The sequence below is a fragment of the Nicotiana sylvestris genome, chromosome 7, assembly GCF_000393655.2.
Source record: "Nicotiana sylvestris chromosome 7, ASM39365v2, whole genome shotgun sequence".
Lineage (NCBI taxonomy): Eukaryota > Viridiplantae > Streptophyta > Magnoliopsida > Solanales > Solanaceae > Nicotiana > Nicotiana sylvestris.
Genome location: NC_091063.1, coordinates 121,304,603 through 121,319,217, shown reverse-complemented (window position 1 = coordinate 121,319,217; position 14,615 = coordinate 121,304,603). Strand labels below are relative to the sequence as shown.

General features: G+C 39.5%; 1 protein-coding gene across 1 annotated transcript; it reads right to left on the bottom strand.

The window, feature by feature from the left end:
• Positions 1-13,840: 13,840 nt before the first annotated feature.
• LOC138873703 (uncharacterized) lies at positions 13,841-14,395 on the bottom strand. Its single transcript, XM_070152180.1, has one exon. It carries the CDS (start codon positions 14,393-14,395, stop codon positions 13,841-13,843), a length of 555 nt encoding a protein of 184 aa, XP_070008281.1.
• Between the last annotated feature and the right edge of the window lie 220 nt (positions 14,396-14,615).

Sequence of the window (14,615 nt, the reverse complement as noted above, 5' to 3'; positions counted from 1 at the left end):
ATACTTGATTAACATGTGCATGATCAGGTCCCTTCTCAAGAAGTCTCTCTATGAACTGCTCAATGGGAGAATTCACAAATTCTCCTGGTAAAGCTATAGATATTGCAAATGGAAAGACTGATTTGATGAGTCAAGTCAAGCAGAAGGATAACGGAGATGTAGTAGAATCTCGAAAAGGCACAGAGGAACCTGGTCCCTTTATCACCTCGACTTGAGCTGAACACAGGAGTGCTGATGCAGCATTAGGTACTCCTGATGTAGAACAAAATAGTGGAAGTCATAATTCTGTTGATGTCAATGATGATTCACATATGAAGAACCTGGTCCTTCAAATTCTGAAGTTCAAGTATCCAACTAGAAGCAAAAGAGTTCACACCCCTTCAAAATGTAATCACATCCTTAGACTCTGGTATTCAACCTAGTTCTAAGAAAGACCGCTTCTGGACCGGCACACTTTCTGGGTTCATGCTTGATCTCATGGGGTACAAAGAAACAAACAATATGACTCTTTCTATTACTGAAGCTGAATATGTGGTTGTTGCTCCGTGTTGTGCTCAACTATTACAGATCAAGCATAATCTTGAATACTTTGGTGCATTTATAGCTTGAACCCGGTACAACACAAGAGGACAAAGTGCAATGACGTGCACATCACTTTTGAGGGATAATGTTGAAAAGGTTCTGATTTATGTGAAGTTCTAGAAGACGAAGGATCAAGTAGCAAACATCTTCACCAAGGCGCTGCGTAGTGAACATTTTGAAAGAAATCGTCTGGAGTTGGGGTTGATCAAGCTCAACAAAGGACCTGGTCCCTCGATGATTGTCTATGATAAGAAGGAAAGGTACAATGCTAAAAAGTGTTTTTAGGCGACATCTAATTCAAATATATATTGTTACATGTATACACATATGGCAGTTTCAGTAGAAAAACAAGCAAGAGTGACATTGCCTTTCTAGGAGTCTTTGCTCAAAATTTTCAAAAACTGTCATGGAACATGGTTCTTGTGACTCAGGTTAGTAGTTTCTTCAATACTTATATGCCTTTTTAAGCCGCTGAAGTGTCATGTCATTAATTTTTTTCTGCCTTTCTCCTGCCTCTCCTCCTAACTTTTGAAGTCCAAAAAAGTTAAACCTTTTCTGAACTGACCCATTACCCCAAAAGGCAATTCTTTATCTTACAACCAAATAAAACCGATTCTTTTATTCAAAACCAAAATCAACCTTGTCTCTAAATAATCCATCTTTCCAAATATGCCAGAAGTGAACCCAACCTCTCACTTTCCAAAATCCTAACTCCATCAGAATCAAAACCCCAAGAAGTCTTTGGTAGATTTTGATGGAAGTGTATCTCAAAGGGAACAGGGTAGATCTAATATTCTAGAGCATGAGGCTGAAGTTGTTGGATTTCTAGAAGCCTTGAAGGATGAAGAAATTGCTAAATGTGAGGACTAAATGAGGGACCTGATCCCTCAAGTCCTTCTCATGAAGTTAATTTTAATGATGATCTTTTTATCCTTGAGTTCTGTGTATAAACGGACTCTCGATCCAGTAAAAAGAATTGATGAAAAGTAGGCTGATTAATGATGAAGTGGTGTGACCTGCTGATGTAATTGTGGAAGAGAGAATGAAATAAAATCTTTACCTGTGAGAAAGAATTAAAAAAAGGGAGGGAGGGAGACATGGCTGAGAAAGATGCAGCAGATGATAAGTGTAAACAGATTGAGAAGAAGAAGAGGGAGACATGGCTGCTCAGGGATAGAAAGGGTAGTGTAAGTGAGGAACCTGGTTCCTTACAGAAGCAAAAGGTTGAGTTATCAGGTTTGGAGAGGTAGAAGACTCTAAAGTCTCAAAAAGTTCTGTTAGGCAGAGTGTTGACTCTGATATTACTGAAAAATGGAGGAACTTCTTGACATTGTTGAGTTTGAAAAATAGAACCACCTCTTTGTTCCTCCAAGACCCAATGTTTATGAAGCAGAAGTAAAAAGTTCTATGTTTTATGTGACACTCTGATGCTATATGGCATGGGACTGAGTTTGTTCTTGATGAGAAGAAGCTTGGGGAGATTTTTGGTGATCTGATTGATGGCTCAGCCTACTCAGATAGGTTGAGCACCAGGTTCTCATAGACCCTCGGTAGAATAGAATGCTAAGTTGAAGGGTGAGAAAATGAAAGGTTAAGGAAACAGGTGGAAGAACTGAGAGAGAAAATGATTGTTGATCAAAGGAGAGTAAATGAACGAATGGACAACCTCATCAAGGCCTTATCCCCTTACTTTTCCTCCTGCCTAGTGATCCATGTCTTTCACTCCTTCCAAATTTCCTTGACTTCTTATCTTCTTTTGATCCCCATATTTGATGACATTGGTACTTTTTTTTAAATTGTCATATTCTGTATTGTTGAATCTACTGTGCTTTTATTATAATTACTCCACTATGGGCAACCACTCTATTTTGTGCACTGACATTAACTTGTTGTTCTTGTTACTGTTTATGCTATGTTGCCCAAGTGGCACGAGTTAATGTTGCTGAACTTCTTTTTGGTTGTGCTTCTTCTGTTATTCTTTTCGATGATTCCAAAAGGGGGAAGTTATATAGGTGTGTCAATTTTGGGGAGGAACAGAATCGAATTGATATATTGCGTTGTGCATGAAAGATGGCTCTGATTCGCAGGGGGAACATTGTTGATGGCTCTGCTTCGTAGGGGGAATGTGCTGATAATATGTTGATTCTAGGTTTGATCTGCAGGAAAACATGTGAAGAATCTGTTTCTCAAGAGGAATATTAATTTTGGGTTTGTCATCATCAAAAAGGGGGAAATTGCTCTAAGTTACACTATGTCATGTTTTGATGATGACAAACGTTTTCAATGTACTAGGTACGGACCAGATGTGATCAGTACAGATAAGGAACCTGATTCTCAAGGGGAATAATTCTTGGTTTGTCATTCATCAAAAAGGGGAAAATTGATAAGTTATGGTACTTTGAGTTTTGATGATTTGCCAAACAGTCTTGAGGAACCAGTTGTGATCAACTCCTTAGGTTTGGTTCTCATGGGGAATATGGTTGATTCGTAGGGGGAACAATGTGGAGATCTAGTTCTCAGGGGGAATATAAATTCTAAGTTTGTCATCATCAAAAATGGGGAAATTGATAGGTTACAATTACCTTGGGCATAAGTACTTTACTTTATGTTTTGATGATCTAACAAACTTACCATCCAGAACCAGATACGGAACCTGTTACACATCTACAAGACCTTGAGATCACAAAGTTCCAGGTTGGGATCCAGTGTGGGATATAACTCAACTCTTCAGAGAGGAAGGAACAACTGAGGAAACAGGTCCCTACCAGTTCCCGAGGAGACTATATGAAGTCAACTCTCTAGCAGGAAAGTCACTGCCTACCACACTACTACACAGGAATAGTACAGCAGTCAACTTTCTATGGAAGACTTTTTACCTACCTTGCTTACATCATTGTAAGTGATGTCACACATATATAAATACCATCAAGGAAGGTAAAACAACTTACTTCATAAGAGAACTAGATAAAGGACATGAAGCATGCCTGGTACAATCATTCAAGTTAATCGACTCAAGATAATCTGGGCAGTGTGCTTTAGATTCACAGGAACCAGATTAGGGACCTGATCCCTTGGTGTTCCCCTGACAAAAGTATAGGTCAACTGTATAGATGGAAAGTAACTATAGAAAGTGACTGCTTGCAATAGTGCAGCAGACAATGCAACAGTGACTTCCCATTGAGATTGGACATCACTAAGGTAATGTCTTTTGTAGTATAAACCTTATGCAAGGCACAAGATTCAGGTTCCAACACTTGAAGAATCAGAAACGAAAATACTCTCTCAAAGTGCTTGAAACAACCTCTCTCAAGAACAAAGCTACTGCAACCTCAAGGACCAGATCCAAGATTGAAGATATCTTAAGTCCTTAGGTTTCTTGAGTCTTTATTATTTGTTCTTCAATTGTAACTCTTATCTTGCTTTCTTAGAAGCTGTGTTTTAAGAAATCCAAAATCACAAACCCTCCAAGTTTGTGTCTTGGTTAGAGTTAGTCGAGTTGTAAAGCCTTTGTAATAAGGGTTATTACAAAGTGGCTTGTAATAGGGTTATTACAAGTTAGATGGTTTAAAGTCTTTGTCACTAGAGAGTGACAAAGTGTCTTGTGGTGAGAATATCTCAAGTTAGTCAAAGTATTTGTAACTAGAGAGTCACAAAGTGGCTTGTGGTAAGAGTTCCACAAGTTAGTTGAGTTGAATCCTTTGTAATAGAGGTATTACAAAGTGGCTTGTAATAGGTGTTTACAAGTTAGTGAAGTTGAAAGCCTACAAGTGTAGGTCGTGGGTTTTGTCCCCTTGAGTTAGGATTTTTCCACGTAAAAATACTCTATGTTCTTTACTTACTGCCGAGCTACTGTGGTAACAATTAGAGAACCTAATTCACTGTACTGATTGGTTGCACAGTTTGTTGCTTACAGTAGGAACTGCTAGAGAATCTGGTTCTCTATACAGTGGGAACTTATCTTGTGTCTCATCTACATACTGGTTCCGCAGTTAGCACTGTACCAAGCTGATATAGGACCAGATCGCTATACAGTTTGGTCCCTTAGTATTTTCAGTGGAAACTCATAGAGAACCCGGTTCTCTATACAGTCTGGTGGACGCTAAGTTTCTAACAACCTCTTTCACGCTTGATAATTAGTCTGGGATGTCTTAGATGGCTTAAATTTTGTCGGGGTTAACCTTGATCCCCCTTTGTGACACCAGGAATCCCAAGAACTTACCAGAGCTGAACTCGAATGCACACTTTTCGGGGTTAAGCTTCATGTTATGCTTCCTTAATATGTTAAAGGTTTCTTGCAAGTGTTTAAGATGATCACCTGCGTTCAAAGACTTAACCAGCATATCATCTATGTAAACCTCCATAATTTTCCCTATTTGTTTTTCAAAAATTTTGTTCACGAGCCTCTGATAAGTGGCTTCGGCATTCTTAAGCCCGAAGGGCATCACATTGTAGAAACATCTGCCAAAGTTTGTTATGAACAAAGTTTTTTTCTTGATCCTCCAGGTTCATCTTGATTTGGTTGTACTCGGAGTAAGTATCGAGGAAACTCATTAACTTATGTCCGGCCGTCGCATCAATCATTTGATCGATATTTGGTAGTGGGAACTTCCAACACTCTCCACTGGATGATATTGGCCGAACTTCCTAGGTCCACCAACACACATTTAATTTTAAAATCTAAGAGATTTAAAGAGATTATCAATGCATCATTGTGCGGCAGCAATGGACTATCTGTGTCTTCCTACATGAAAGTAATGTCATCCTCAGCTTCTTCCCAAAGTCTCTTACTGTGGGTCACTAACACCCTTGTCTTTTTTGCTGTCGAAAATGTCACACCATTAATCTCGTTCCCCCCCGAAAATCATGTGATTGTCAAGCATGGGGGATCTTCTCCTACTTTCGAAGGTTCTGCATTATCAAGATTGCGACCATAGTTGCTTTTAGCCCGGTCACTTAAAAATGCTCTGAGATGGTGATTTTTCAGCAATGTCACCACCTCCTCGTGCAGATAACGTTGGTTCCATGATATTCGCACCACAAATTAGGATACCTTTGGATGGAATCAGATCTCATTGTCTTCAGGACCCATGCTTCTTTGATGTTCCTTATAGCCGACACCAGCTCCACTACGCTGACGTTAAAGTTGTATTTGGAAAGCTTGGGGTAGGAAGAATATTGAGAACCCGATGTCTCATTATCATGCATTGACATATTATTCTGGTCATGATCTATTATCCTTTCCGCAGCGAATCTGTTACACCCCATGTTTTCGTACATGAGAATGTTCGTAAGTCAATTGATGTAAGCTAGAAAATGAGATCAACTTTGAAAGTATATAAAGTAAGTTAATCATGTTACAATGAAGGTTACAAATATTTAAGATCATGAATACCAAGTACCAAGAGGGTTTGAAGGCTTCGAAGCTAAATGAATTGAAGAAAATAAGTTTCGTCGAAAGTCGACAAGTTGGGAATGTTGTAACATGTACTTTTTGGGCGAGAATAAGGTGTTTAAAATTATAAATAGATTATGTTATGAGTTATTTTAGTCGTATGATAGACGTGTGTTATGATTTAAAGTCAAGCGAGTTGTAGAACAAAAGTTGGAAAAGGTCATCACAAGTTATATTCATAAATGTGTTGAAACTTAGGTCAAATGTAACTGCGATTTTCTCCCAATATACTTAGAGTTATGGGGGGGTTTTGTTAGTTTATACGATTCCACCAAACTATAAAGTACCTGGTCCTATATGAGATGATGTTGAGAATGCTATAGAGACTGAAAGTAAAGAAGACAAGGGATTTTTACGTGGAAAAATCCCACACAAGGGGATCAAAAAACCACGACCTACTCTTGTAGGCTTTTAACTTCACTAACTTGAAATCTCCCTATTACAAGCCACTTTGAAATAACCCTATTACAAAGACTTCAACTAACTTGTGATGCTCTCACCACAAGCCACTTTATAACTTTCCTAGTTACAATGGCTTTAAACTTATGACTATTCCTAGTCACAACATAAACTCGGAAGTTTACAAATTTTTTGGTTTATTCCTAAGACATAGCTTCTAAAAAATCAAACTAGGAAATACAATGAAGAACAAATGACAAGATTACAACTCAACTACAGATGTACATAAACTCAATAAGAAACTGATCCTTAGTGGAGTTGTCTTCTTGTTCTTGACACACCAGTGACTTCAAGGCCGAATAATACATTGTTATGATTGAGAGAATATCACTGAATGCACAAAGATGTTGTTCCTTACACCAGGTTGATATATCACAAAAGACACTACAATAGATAGTGATGTCAATTCTTAGTACACACTTCTTCCCAGTGAGAAGTGACTGTTGTACTGTCTGCACAACCACTTTTGTGCAGTTGTGTTCCAGCTGGATAGTCGATTTGTACTTCTGTTAGAGAACACTAACGAACCAGGTCTTAGTTGTGTTCCTCTTCTGTAGCAGTTGCGAGATGGTCACCTTCTGCTGTTACGTTCCAACTGTTCAATTGGCATGTACTTCTGTCAAAAAACCCTAAGGGACCAGGTCCCTGTTGTGTTTATCTTTATAATGATTGTGTATAGTCACTGAGTTTTGCTTGCATCAGAGAACCCTAAGGGACTAGGTAACCAGGTCCCTGTTGTGTTCCTCCATGTGGTATTTCATTCATTTGCGGATACCATGTGGGCCAGGTTCTCTATCTGGTTCTTCACAACAAGTTTGTTAGATCATCAAAACATAAGAAGCATAAGGCAAAGACCTTGAAAACCCATCATATTCGCCCTTTTTGATGATGACAAACTTAGGCATGAATAGTATTTGTTTAGAGCAGAAATAACCAGATAAGATACCAGAAACTACACAAGGTTCCCCCTTAATCTCAGATCTCTTTTTTTTGTTGATTCCCTCTTAACCCCTTAAGAAAAGTTCCCTTCAATATTTCCCCCTGAATCTTATATTCTATTCTTCCCCCTTTGGCATCATTAAAAAGAGCACAAGCAGGTATTTAGAATAAAGAAGTCTAACACAGCTATCTCATGCTACATATGTGCACACAACATGACAGAAAAGAGAAGTCAGAGGAACTCAGCATTGCATAGGCAAAAATGGGAGCTGTTTTATTAATGTTTACAATGAACTAAGCAAGACAGGAACAGTAATGGTGAATTCCAACATGCCATCACAAAAACAAAAGCAAACAAAAATAAAACAGTAGCCACAGAAGATTAGAGCAAAAATAGTTGGTCACTAAGAAGATCCTAGGGGACACTAGAAGAAGGAGGCTTGGAAGAAGAGACAACAATGGTTTTGAGAACCAGGTCAAGTAGAGCATTTGCAGACAGTTGTTTTTCAAGTAATTGTGCCCGAAGTCTATCATTTTCCTTTGTCAGTCGTGCAACTTCTTCATTAACAGAATCAATTCCTTTAACTGCTTGACTGAGTTGTGTCTCCAGTATGGCATTTCGAGCCCTCAACCTTCAGATCTCTTCAGAAGCTACATTTTGAGCGTTGATCAACTGAGGAATTGTCGAGATGCTTCCACCAACTCTTTCTATACACTCACATTCTTCTAAAGTAGTCTTGGAGAAGGTTTGCTTGCGTGTTCCTACTCTGGGATTCCCCAAGGGGACCTTGTAGAATCTGAACACCTGAGTGAGGAGAAAGCCATATGGTAGCCCATGATTCCCACCTTTAAAGTTTGCCACCTTTTGCATATGATCTATCATGATTGCTGGCATTGATAGGGACAAATGCATCCAGTGATTCCATTAAGACCATATCCAATTTTGTAGCAATAAATCGCCTCTCATAACGAGGTAAGAGCACCTTATTGACCAGTTCAAAGAGAATCTGATACTTAGGAAGCAATACCTTCTTATGCACCTGTTCCCCCTGCTAAATAGCTTGCTCCTTCATGATGGCTCTCCTAAGGTTTACACTACAGACACCCTTGACAGAAAACATTCCTTCACATGGAATTCTGAGAAACTTTCCCAATGTTGAAGCATAGAGTACAATGTCTACTCCATTTACTAGCGCACAAATGTGTTCCCCCTCAACAGTGAAGAGAGATGCGTAAAATGTTTGTACCACATCTTCGTACACCAGAGGCATGCTCCCTTCAAATAAGTGTTCCCATTGTTGAAATTCCACAATCTCTAGAGTTTGTCTCATACCGGCTATATCCAAAATTGCTGGATCAAATGTACAACCCCACAAGACTTTCTGAGTTCTTAATCTCTGCTACCAGAGACCACTATCACAAGGTATAATCCTCAGTGCACCAGGTGCTATAACAGTTTCTCGTTTCCATTTGCTAGACCCTTCAACAGACTTGCCTTTCCATCTTACTATCCATACAGTATCATCTTCAGACATAGCTTGCTCAGTTTGAATCCTTTTTGACTTGCTACTTCCCCTCACGGATGACCCTTTTTGTTGCTCAATAGTTTCATCGGAAGCTTTATCTACAGACTTTCGATCTTTCAAAGATTGTTGTACCAGGGAACCAGGTTCCCTTGGAACATTTTTGTCAATCCCACCTACTGGAACACTCTTGTTAGTGACAAATTCCCTTTGATTCATTATCCTTCTATTCCTTTTAGTGACACTTCTCTTACTTTTCTGTAGTGTGGACTCAAAACTCTCTTGCTACTGTGACCTGATAGTGGGTGACTTGAAGCAGAATTCTACGAACATAGAATGATCAGGAGGTGTAGGAGTGGGTTTGCATGGAAAAGAATCAGGTTCTTTAGAAGGTTTTTCTGAGAACGTCTCATGAGCCAAGGACTCAAGGAGTACTGTGGTTTTTACATCTCCTAGGAATGAAGTTTCTTCCCCTTGATACCCTGATGGGAGATATGCTCCTTGACTCATCAAACTCTTAGCAACAATAGCCATGATGCTATGTGCTTCTTCCTTTTTTGGTGACTCTAAGAGAGTCACTAAGTCCAAAATAGAGGAGTTCAGGTATTGGTCAGGATCATCCTCAGGAACTTCTGACACTTGAGAGGCAAAACCTCATGAGTGTACGTTGATGAGATTAGAGGAATGGCTACACATAGGGTTTTAAAATGACAGAGAATAGGGTTTATCAGAAAAAGGAAAACTATAGGAAAGGAGGAGGCGCTAGGAGTGGGTAAAGTAGTAGAAGAAGTTAAATAGTGAAGCTCTGGGGATGATTTCAAGGATGATAAGGAAGTGGGAGTGGTGTTATCGGTGGGAGAACGAGGTGATTATTCAATTGCCATTATAGGAGTACGTAGAAGATAAGTAGAGTGAGAGTGAGAGATGAAGAAAGGATTACATCTACCCAAAAGAGATGAAGGTTGATGGCTTGTTGTGAGAGAGAAAGAAGGTTTTATTGGAAGAAGGGATAATGATAGAGGAGAGAGAGAGAGAGAGAAATAGGTTCTGAATAGTTTTGAAAACGGAAGTAGGTTTGTGGGAAAGCGTTACCGTGCAGAGGGGGTGAAGGGATTTGAAAGACAAGACAGGAGATGCAGACTTTGAAAAGTCAGATGGTGTGGCAGTTGAGTTAATTTTGTTTTTTTTTGTTTTGAGAAGGCATGCAGAATAAGCACATTACTACTAACATGGGTTAGAAGAACCTGATGCCAGAACAATTTTTTAAAAAGGTTTTAGCAGCTCCTCTCTCGCAGTTCATACTGTACCTTTAGCTTCTATGATCGTCATGCGTGTTTACCTGCAACGGTATTGATGTGAGTTAGGCTTGGTCAGAAAATGCTTTGGCTAACTTTACCTAATGGTGTCTTGCATAGCCAACTGATGAAGAATCAGGTTCTTCATTAGACTCTCATGACCCTATCTTCACCTTGTCTATTCCTGAATATTCTCTACTCAACGCTTTGATGAAGATATCTAGAATTTGGTCTCCTGTTCTGCAAGACTTCCTACAGATCAACCCTTTCTCCATATTGAACCTCAGAAGATAATGTCACTCCTCAATGAGCTTGGTCCTCTTGTATTGAACTGCTTGGAGAAGACATACCATCAGTTTCGAAGATACCCCATGGTCTTCCAGTTGCTGCTCAATTCATAGGGTTTGAGTACATCAGGATGCTCCCGCTACACATTCTTCTTCAGTTGTTGACGTGACCATTGAGTTTTGTTTCCTTGTCTCCCAAGGGATAAGGCATGACATGTCAAGTGAACCGTTCCAGAAGTGCTCTTCCTTTTCACAATACAACCTGCACAGTTAACATCATCATACCCAACATGATTAAAAACTGTCACCTGAGGGGTAATACAGGACCGGGTCCTGAGTTCCCTTAAGGTATCTCAAATTTCTTTGGGCAGCCTTCAAGTAGGATTCCTAAGGACTTGACTTTTTATTCTATTCTGGAGTGGGGATACAGAAGGGAATTTTTTTTTAAGTTTTAAAATTCTTATCTAATTCTAGAATACAAAAGAGTGATTGAATTGTCACATAGATGAGAGTTTTGTGTTTTCATTTTGGGACTGAGGTTTGATTGGTAAGGGAAGTTGGGAGGTTAATTTTGATTTCCCCACACTCATGTTCTATTGCTTGTGGAGTGCCATGAGCTGCATCTCCACTCTTTCTTCAGCTTCAGTGGTAGTAAGTGAAGTACCAGGTTCCTTGTGAGAAGTGGAAGATGATGTTACACTGTCTTTCACTTGTCTCCTTCATCTTATTCATTATGTCAGCCTCTTTATTTGAAGCCTCATATATTTCCCAGGTACCTAAGTTGGTTCATCATATTGATCATCACTGTTTCTTCCTTGGTTAGAGGAAGATGTCTTGTTGAATACCCCATGAGCACTCCCTTCCACTTAGTGTGCCCTTATTGTAGACTTTGTGGCCTTTGCTTTGTGGAGAGTATCCCAGAAGGATTTCTTCATTTGCCTTTTGCATTGAACTTCCCAAGCTGGTCCTTCCAATTGTCGAGAGCATGCCATTTTTTAGTCAAGAAGGTATTTTATTCCATTTGGCAGTTCACAAAGGGTTTTGATTCAGGAGGGACCTGATCAGACACCTGTTCACCAAGTAGAAAGCAGTATTTGCTACTTTTGCCCAGAATTTCTTGACGATTCCATAGTCGATGAGCATTGTCCATGCCGCATCTTCTAGTTCCGTTCTTTCTTTCAGCAATACCATCTTGTTGTGGAGTTCTTGGTGTGGAGAAGTTGTGCGTGATCCCCCTTTTTTTGCTTTCACTTGAATCTTTTGACAAGAGCTATTAACACCTCGAGAGTCTCCTCCTTTGTTTTGTGAACCGTGTCCAGGCTTGAGTTTGGCAGACCACACAACAGGTCCTTCTGAGTTAATTTATTCAGAGGTGATAAGCTTTCATACACCAATCTTTCATGCCAAGGTTCCTACTTCACCCATCTCATACCACCAACTTATGGAGATTCATAGTTAAAAGAGTGGATGTTCTTGTTTCTTTTGTCCACTGAGACCACTTGGCTAGTTATCATATTGGTAAATGTAATTTTAGGCCATTCACATAGTACACGTTCCCACCTGAGTGCCAAAGAACCATTCCAACTTTACATTCACCGAGAATGTACCCTCTACTTCCTTTTTAAGGATACATTCCCTTCAAGCAGGGCTTTCAGTGAGAGAAAATTCATGATGTTTTCAATCACATGCTTTAAGCATCCATAGTCCATAGTCTATCGCAGTCCGCTTCCTCTTACTGCTCCTTGCACATGCAAATTAAGGGTTAGGTTTAGGAACCCAAACTAGTTTGGGTCCCTTGTTATGATAGAAAGGATGAATGAGGGCTTTCCTAGTCCATGCAGGCAACATCGTCTTCTTGCGAGTGGTACCTAGTCCTTTGTTAATAGTCACTTTATCAGTAAACACTTTGTTTTTCTGAGCAGACTGAACCCTGGCCTGGAAATTTTCTTTAAAATGCCCGTTGTTCCTACAGTGGGTACATAGCCAATTATCAGGTACAGTGGTATACTTGATGTGAGGGTTGTAAGGAGTTTTCTCCCTTTGGAACCCGATGCCCTGCCTGTTTCCACTATTGTTAAGATACATGGCAGTGACAACATCTGAGGACCAGGTCCACTTTAGGGATTTCGCAAGATCAATTCTTACTTTCTCCAATTTAGCTTGAAGTTGTTGATTCTTCTTGAGTTCAATACATAGACTGGTTTTCACAATAGTTAATTCTTTTTCAAGCATGATGTGTGTCTCACTAGCTACTTCCTTCCCTTTCCCAAGAATCACATTCCTATGTTTTCTATTGAGTACCTCAATGGTTTCCTTTAGATCGGTGCATATCACTAAAAGGTCATCCCTCTCTTCCTCAGTAGCTGCAATTTTTCCTCCTAAAGAGTGTTTCTCATTGCTAAGACCTTCTATTGTTTCTTTTAGATCAACAACTACTACCATCAGGTCGTCTCTCTCATTTTCCACACTAGTTATTCTTTCATTCAAGGCTTCCTTTTCTTTTTCCAGATTAGCTATGGTCTCATTTAGGTCTATTACACATACCACCAGATCATCTATAGATTGTTTGGCCTCTCCTAATTCTATGGTCAGGATCTCCTTATCATTAACAAGGCTATAATAGGCATCAATTAGGACATTAGCTAACGGCCTTAGCTTCTTAGAAGAGTAGGATTTCAGATTTCTCTGAACATCCTTGAAGTTTACCTCATCGTCTTCATCTTCTTCATCATCATCAGACTGAGCCATCAGTGCGAACAGTGAATCATACTTCATTGCTTTAGTTTCCACTGCCATCATGGAACTGTTTTCTGCATTTGGTTCTCTTTCGGATTCACTAGAGGAGTATCCCCAAACAGCAAGAGCCTACTTAACAATATTGTTAGCAGCACTTTTTCAATTGAATCATTTGTCTGGAACCAGGTTCCTTTTTGCTGCTTTGTCAGGATTTTGCTTGTATTGCTCCTATTTCGCAAGTGGGCAGTCTTTGATGAAATACCCTAAGTTTCCACATCTGTGATAGAGATCATTGTTCCTTGCTTTACTTTAACTGCCCCACTTTGGTATACCAACATTTCTTTGAACCATCTTTTGAAATCTCTTAGTAAGATAGGCCATGTCGCTATCTTCATCACTCGAGTCACTGCTTTCAGCTTTGAGTACCAGGTTCTTTTCCATCTTAGGCTCTCTTCTTTCACTGTCTTTCTTTCTTTTCATATTGTATGTCTTTATATTACCAATCAACTCATCCATGGTCAGAGTTTGTAGATCTTTAGCTTCAGTGATGATATTTACCTTACTTTCCTAAGAACCTGGTAGAACACTGAGGATTTTCCTTACAAGCTTGTTTCTGGGAATGACATCTCCAAGTGAATAAAGATCATTTATGATGGAGGTGAATCTTGTGTGCATATCTTGTATAGACTCTTCATCCTTCATCCTAAAGAGCTCATATTCCGAGGTGAGCATGTCGATCTTGGACTGTTTGACCTGAGTAGTTCCTTCGTGTGCTGTTTGAAACACTTCCCATATTTCTTTGGCAGTGTCACAAGCTGAGACTCTGTTGTACTCATCAGGTCCTATGCCACACATCAAGATTTTCTTGGCACGATAGTTCTTTTCTACAGCTTTTCTGTCAATGTCGTTGTACTTTTTTCTACCTTTCGACACCATTGGTCCTGTTTCTTCAAGCTTCTTCATGGGGACATATGGATCATCACAAATGATATCCCATAGTAATGAGTCTTCTGCCATCATAAAATCATGCATGCAGATCTTCCACCAACCATAGTACTGATCATTGAATCTGGGAGGTCTGTAGGTTGATTCTCCTTCCTCAAAGTTGGGTGGAGCAGCCATTGAGATCCTTTATAGGTGTTAACCTTTTAGAAAGAACCCGATCTGATACCAATTGTTAGCTAATATGATTCCACCAAACTATAGAGTATCTGGTCCTATATGAGATGATGCTGAGAATGCTATAGAGACTGAAAGTAAAGAAGACAAGGGATTTTTCTGTGGAAAAATCCCACACAAGGGGATCAAAAAACAACGACCTACTCTTGTAGGTTTTTAACTT